This window comes from Geospiza fortis, unplaced genomic scaffold, assembly GCF_000277835.1.
Source record: "Geospiza fortis unplaced genomic scaffold, GeoFor_1.0 scaffold118, whole genome shotgun sequence".
Classification (NCBI taxonomy): domain Eukaryota; kingdom Metazoa; phylum Chordata; class Aves; order Passeriformes; family Thraupidae; genus Geospiza; species Geospiza fortis.
The window spans coordinates 584,851-591,929 of record NW_005054380.1 but is presented as its reverse complement, the minus strand read 5'-3'; the positions used below and the strand labels follow the sequence as shown (position 1 = coordinate 591,929).

At 42.7% G+C, this 7,079-nt stretch overlaps 1 protein-coding gene across 2 annotated transcripts in view; it reads right to left on the bottom strand.

The window, feature by feature from the left end:
* CEP63 (centrosomal protein 63) overlaps positions 1–7,079 on the bottom strand; it is a 39,752-nt gene that overhangs the window by 13,925 nt on the left and 18,748 nt on the right. Inside the window, exons 4-6 of one of the 2 annotated variants that reach the window (XM_031060358.1) lie at positions 4,521–4,655; positions 2,787–2,967; positions 1,484–1,579 (exon numbers count right to left, since the gene is read on the bottom strand). In XM_031060358.1, coding sequence (XP_030916218.1) covers positions 1,484–1,579; positions 2,787–2,967; positions 4,521–4,564 — 321 coding nt within the window. In that variant the 5' untranslated portion in view covers positions 4,565–4,655. Of the gene's footprint in view, positions 1–1,483; positions 1,580–2,786; positions 2,968–4,520; positions 4,945–7,079 lie in introns of those variants that run through there. The other variant, XM_031060359.1, reaches the window with a different exon arrangement.

The following is a 7,079-nucleotide window of genomic DNA, read 5'->3' as shown; positions in this document are numbered from 1 at the left end:
GAAAAAACTCTTGACATTTAAATGACCCTCCGTGCAAATAATCACTTGCAACTAGCGGAGAATTTTTCATATGATGAGCTCCCCCCTACTTAACCATTAAATAAAAGGCTTCCAAATAGCCACATGAATTTGAAAAGCCATCACTGCTGTTTTACTGATAGACAAAGCTAAGCCCATGGATGAACAGAAGGACCATGAGAAGAAAAAATATCTGATTCAAGACCTGATGCATTCAGTAGTTTGGTGTGTTCAGTGGGAACAGACAGATGTTCAGGCTTAGAGTTAATACCAACATCTTTTGCCAAACATATCAGGAGATAAGAGGTCTATTCTTTCGACAGTCTCAGTAAGTTAGACACTGTACCTGTAACTGCACTGGAAATGGTGGTAAACAGAGACAGAAATAATTTCCCCAAACAGTACTAAGAACAGAAGACTGAGGAATATTGGAGCTCAATGTCATCAGCATTAATACTGTGTAGGTAAAATACCCACAAAATGCAATTTAGGCCAAAACACACAGGCTGTATTTCAGCCATAGCAATTTAGGCTGATCTACCAATGTACCTCAGCTTTGCTCTGCAGCTTATCCACAATTCCAGTGAGAACAGCCAGCGAATGAAGCCTGTTAGTCATATGGAATAGTGAGGTGTTTTTAAATGAGAAAAGATGCCTTCTGTCATCAGAGCAGAGACTACCAAATTAATTTCACTTATGGCTTACAATGAGCAGGAACTAGGCCCAGCCCTCCAGAGAAAACAGGTCAGGGCTCTATGAGCTGCTCGTGCCAGTTCACTCCCTGCTACTGGCAAGTGCAGACAGGCAAAGAGTTCAGGATAAATCTGGAATGTTGTTATACCACCTGCAGGACAGGTATCACCTTGCATTGAGTAAGAGGCTTTGAGATGGAAGCTCTGATATTACTGTCAAACAGCATTTTCTACATACACTTGGTTTTCATAAAAGGTATTAAGACTAATATTCCTTGAGAGTACAAAATCCCTACTAAAGTCATCAGTGTTAACAAAGGCAAAAAGATGAGACCATACACCACCGTTATTTCCTGATCTCACACAAGCCAGGCCAGTTACATCCCCACCCTTTTTGAATTTCAGAAATGCTGAAAGAGCAAACTGCTGCTGCCTGTACCTGTGGCAGCTCCAGAACCAGCACTGTGGTGACTGGGATGGGCAAACACACAACATTCTTGCAGTGAACTTCTGCAGATGTCCAACATATAAAAACATTTCTACTCCAACAGTTCTCTGTCTGTCACCAAGTTCCTCCAAATCACAAAAAACAGGCCAATTGAGCCATACAAATGTCACTTTATCTATGCTCAATGCTCTTTTGGCTAAGCACACAAACACTAACAGAGTGGGCAGTTTTAAAACCACAGCATTGAAACAAAAACAATGACACAAAGTAATTCATCCATCATCAACTGGGAACTAGAAACCAGACTTCTCTTTTTGCAACTCACCTCCTCCTGGAATTTCTTCAGCTGTTGTTCATACTCTCTAACCATATCCTGCTTGGATTTTTCCACATCCTCAACCTGGCGACGCAGCATGCCAACCTGAACAAAGGGATAAAAAGCAAATAAATATAACAGAAGTAGGCTATATTGCCAGTAGATACATGGATATTTCAGTGGGGCCCATCATTATGAAATAGATCGAGGCTGTGCCTAAATCTTTGGCAGGCTGGGGCCACAACTGTTTCTGTTGTGGTCTCTTGTTTTGAGCCAGTTTCTGGATTTCACTCCTGGGGACAAAGCTGACGTATTTGGCTTGTGCCTACTTCTATCCAGTATTTTCATAAACTCATCACAAATACACATTATGATTTCAAGCTATCTACCAAGAGAAAAGTTGGCCATGTCATTATCTTACTATGGTCAGAGAAAGGAGAGAATCCTAATAGCAAGGAAAAAGTAAGAAAAGGGGTTTTGAAGCTCATAGAAAAGACTTCCCTGACACTGATTCAACTGCTCTTGTGACTCATTTTTCTCCCTTTTTTTTTTTTCTCCCATCTTTTTCCCAACGACAACCTGAGTAGTCACAAGCCAACAAATTAAAATTAAAAGAAAACCCACAGAAAATTCATATGACTAAACCAAAAGCATGAATATACTCCAGCAGTGACTTCAAACATACTTTACAGTTCAGTTTGAAATCCATGTTTGCTTTTGGTGGTAAGAGACATTTCAAGTGTATTGAGAAAACATAATTGATAATAACAACAATAACCTATATGATAAAAATCATCATTCTTGCAAATGAAAATCCTATGGCTCAACTGTACCTTATGGTCCACATCCTGCACAAAAACTTCACTTACTAATAATTTTCCACCAATACAGATTTTTTTTTTGCGCTTTCCTCAGGCTTTCATTTAAAGATCACAAAACCAGAGCTCTGTAAAAAAGACCATGGAGAGTTTCCCAGCAATATCTTGGTGTAGTTCATAGTAGGAAATGGTTTTCTTGGTGTAGTTTATATAGTAGGAAATGGGTTTTTTCTACCGATGACTGCAGGTTGCTGGGCTGTCCATTACTGCTGTAGCCAGAACCAGTGCCCCTGGGTTCTCTCTAATATCTCTAACAGTTCAATATGTGGACTTCCACCAACCCTAAGGGAGCAGATCACTTGACCTGGATTGAGTTATGAACCAGACACCGTGTTCCAACAGGTCCTTTACAAATTCTATTCCTGATTTCCTGATTCTAACAGGTAAAACATACTGCTGACTCCAACCAAAAAATAGTAATGAAACCAAGGTACCTCCTTTTGTTTTTCTTGCAGAGCTGCCTTGGCAGAGGAAAGCTCCTGCTCCCGAGCACTCAGACAAGCTTCCAAAGCCTGTGTCTGCCCTTCCCATTCGGATTTCTTGTGAGCCACCATGATGTCGATCTGCTTCATCAGCTCCTGCAGCTCGGCCTCACAGGAGGTCAGGAACCCACCACTGGAGGGGAGAGAGCCTGGAGTTAAAGCAGGTCCCACCCAACACATTCAGTGTCCCAAACCAACAAAGGCAGCAGAACTGACTGGCACCAAGGCACCAACTCTGCACAAGCAGTGCTTTAAACTCTCTTCAAATGAGCTCACACTGAATAGAATCACAGAATCATTAAGGTCAGAAAAGACCTCCAAGATCATCAAGTCCAACATTTTACCCAATACCATCCATGCCCACTAAACCACATCACTTCACGATTGGGCATTCAGCCTTTTGCCTCGGGTACTAGGCATGATGTAAGTAAACCAAAGCGTGTTTAATTCATATTTTGTATTGCCTTAACTGCTCTCCAGGCAGTGGCACTTTATAGCAGGTTTCAGGCACCAGAGGAATCTCACAGCCAAGCTATGAGCTCCCAAAAACAGACGTTTATCACAAATGCAGACAAACCCTGAAGCAGAGGGGGCTGCATGACAACATGATAATGAAGAATCAAACCCTCACAATCCATCGGGGAGCAAAAGCTCCCTAGTGATGCCCAGATTTCTAATTTGGTGCAGTAATTATTGAAGCCAATTCAAGTAACTCCTCTAAAACTTCCCAGCTGCCAAGACAGGGACAATATTAAGGTTTGCCAGACACAGCCCTAGAGGGTGGTGAACTCCATAATGATCTCTACCCCTTTAATTTGCCTGTCAAAGAGAAGAACTGAAAAGAAATGGAAATCAATAGGTTAAGGGATGGAAATTTTTCTGTTCCCCCAGGGCATATGCACACTTCATTACTTGGCACTTTTTCTATAGGAAAAGAAATACTTCTTAAAGGAGCCAAAATCAGTCACATTTGAAGTTCACCCTGTCCTGTGAGTTAACCAAAAATTAGCAGCTATTATGCAGAGCAGGAACATTTCCTTCAGAGCATCTGCTAATATGTAGCAAATTCTAAACTCGATTTCTGCAACCAGCTCTCTAAAGAAGATACAGTATCAAATAAATTTGTGTCACATTCTCAAGGATGACTAGGAAAATGGCACCAGTGACTTTTGCTTCACGGTTGTTTAACACATAAAGCATTTTGTTCTGTTATTGTCACTACAGTCTCTCTCGGGTATTGAAAAGTCTAGAGACTCTCACCTCAGACAGAGCATTAAGGATTCACTCAGAGCTGAGTGGGACTCTGCAGTTTCAACACAAGCAGGAAATAATCAGATGTTTTCAGTGAAATCAGATAACAAAGTCACATCTCATTAACCTTGCAAGGCTGTTACAAAATAAATATTTATTCACAACTCTATTTACTACTGCTCCTGATGTTGGACAGTAAGAATAGTTTACAACAACAACTGAGGAAAAAGGAGGCTGAGGTTTCATTAATATGTACAACTAAATACAATTAAGACTATAAGCAGGGATTAGCGCAGAGCCAGCTCCCCCAGTGACTTCACCTCTGCAGCAGCTGAAGGCCACTGCACACTTACACCAGAGGATTTATTCTGAGTAAGAGGCAAGGTTAATACCTAAATCATTTGGAATGACTGCTGGGTACAGTTGCATACATACCTTCCCCGCCCATTTCTTTGCATCCCTTCCAGCAAAGCCTCCATCACTGAATCCTGGTGGCTTCAGTACTAGGGAAGTACAGGAAAGCAGTGGTCACCCATGGCAATGCACAAACCAGGCTGCTTCTCCATCCAACTGCAGGAAAAGTGGAAAACCACAAAGCAAAGAAGTCAAAAAACATACAAGGAGCATGCAATTACAGGTGAGGAAAACAATGGCACCTTCACGAACTTACAGCCAAATAGGGGAAAACTGATTTTTCTACCAGCAAAATATAGCCAATGCTATCATCCAGCACTATCAAATTGCAGTGATATAATAATGTGATCTAATAAATTCAGAGAGCAGCAATGAGAATCTGCACTTGTGTGAACTCAGCACAGAGGGACTGGTAGATCTCCTGGGAGCACCAGCCTGTGGAGAAATAGGAACATCTGGGCTTCAAAGGGGCCAGCCCAAGATCCACCTCTGACAGGGAAGTAGTCACTTCAGAGAGAAAATACCAGCAAGTAGCAGTAAGAATTCATCCATAAATTACATATTTTCCAGGCCTCTGTTACAGATTAGGTTAAAGAGACCATGCAGGTTACCAGTACACTCAGAACACACTGGCTGTTCATATGGTTGTGGGAATTTTAAGAAAACACAAACTCCTTAAAATTTCCTCTTAAATTATGCCTTAAATTATTAAAATAAGTTGAACAGCTTTACAGTAGCAGTACATTGCTTCAGTTATAAATTACACCTTTTAAGTAACAAACACATGCATACTCAAAGAAATTTCACATCTTGGTGAAAGTGAGAAGGGTTTACATTAAAGCCAAAAATGGGGAATAAAATATTGCCATGAAACCACAGCCAGGAAGCCAGAATTTATTTCAATGTCTCCTTCATGAAACTGCATCAAACACAAAAATGGTTAAACTTGTCCAGAGCTATTAGCACAAACTTCTGTTTCCAAAATCTACACACTTTCCAAGTACTGAAGATGAATCCTTCCACCATCTTTCCTCTAAGATTAATATGGCATTATTATGCAATCAGCAAAAGGGGAGCAGGTCACAGCAAGGGAGACTTTCACAAATGCAGGCCCAGCTTTGCTCTCTTTCCCAAAGAATCTTCTATCGTGCTCCTACAGCACTTCAAAACACTATTCAGGGATTAAAACCTGTCCTTGGGAGCTGTGTTTTAAACCACAAGCATATAAAAATGCACAGAAAAAATCCTATCCCTATTCTGACAGTGTTTTGTCTGTCTTTGGTCCTGTTTGTGCTTAGCAAAACTCAATCAGTATGCAGAACAACCTCGTGGTTCTGCTGAGGGCAGGGTGCTGAGGAGAGCAGATGAGCAGATCCCCTGAGCTGCTGACAGCGTTCCAAGAGCTCTCCAGGTGGCAACAGCAGATATTAGACAGTAGCAGCTCTCCTCTTTCATTCTAATCACACCTACACAGAATCAATTTTCAGTGGGCAGAGAGATGAGGAGACAGACAGCACAGAATTCCAGAACAGTTTGGGTTGGAAGGGACCTTAAAGCCATTTCATGCCAAACCCCTGCCATGGGCAGGGGCACCTTTCACTAGCCCAGGTTGCTCCAAGCCCTGTCCATCCTGGCCTTGGACACTTCCATGGAAGGGACAGCCAGAGTTTCTCTGTGCTTCTGCCTTACCACCCTCACAGTCTGACAGCTTTGCTAACTTTGCTGGCATACCCAGATTTTGGGGAAAAGCCTCAAAATCAGACACCTCTAGCCAGTTTTATGCTACATAAAGTTTGCTGATTTAGTATTAAATTTTGGCCTCTCATGTTTGCAAGTTGCAATGTGCAAGTTACAGGCACCTGAGTAAAGACCCACAAGAGGAAACAATCTCCTTCATTAACTACAGCTGAAGCAAGAAGAGTTGGCTGGTCACTTCTGAAAGTGAAGAAAATTGAAGTATTTGCAAAAAAATAAAGCCCAAAACAAGACAACACATTTAAAAATAAACAAGGCTTAGCATCCCAGCTCAAGGCAGAATTGTAGCAGAGTTAAGTGGAGAGAACTTTACAATACGCAGGAGGAGTTAAGAATAGTCCCCATGAGACAACACTGGGATTAGTTCGCATTTGAAAACACAGAAAGATGGGATCTTCAAGCGCTGCTGGAAGCACGTTTACAATGAACACAACAGGAGCAGAAACCTCCCACAGACAATACCACAGGCGAGCTCCACTTGCCAGCGGCAGGAATGGCACCTGCGGCAGGAGCCCGGAGCGAACCGCCCCGCGCCAGGGCGAGAATCCCAGAGTCACTGAGCTTGGAAAAGTGCTCTGAGACCATCAAGTCCAATCTGTGACCGATCCCCACTTTGTCACCCAGCCCAGAGCGCTGAGTGCCGCGTCTAGTCTTAACACCTCCAGGGATGGGGACGCCACCACCGCCGCCCTGGGCAGGCCCTTCCAATATCTAATCATTCCTTCTGTGAAGGAATTCCTCCTGAAGTCCAACCCAAGCCTGCCCTGTGCGGCTTACGTCTGTGAAGGGGCCGGGGCCAGCGTGCTCCCCGCTCCAGCCCCCGGA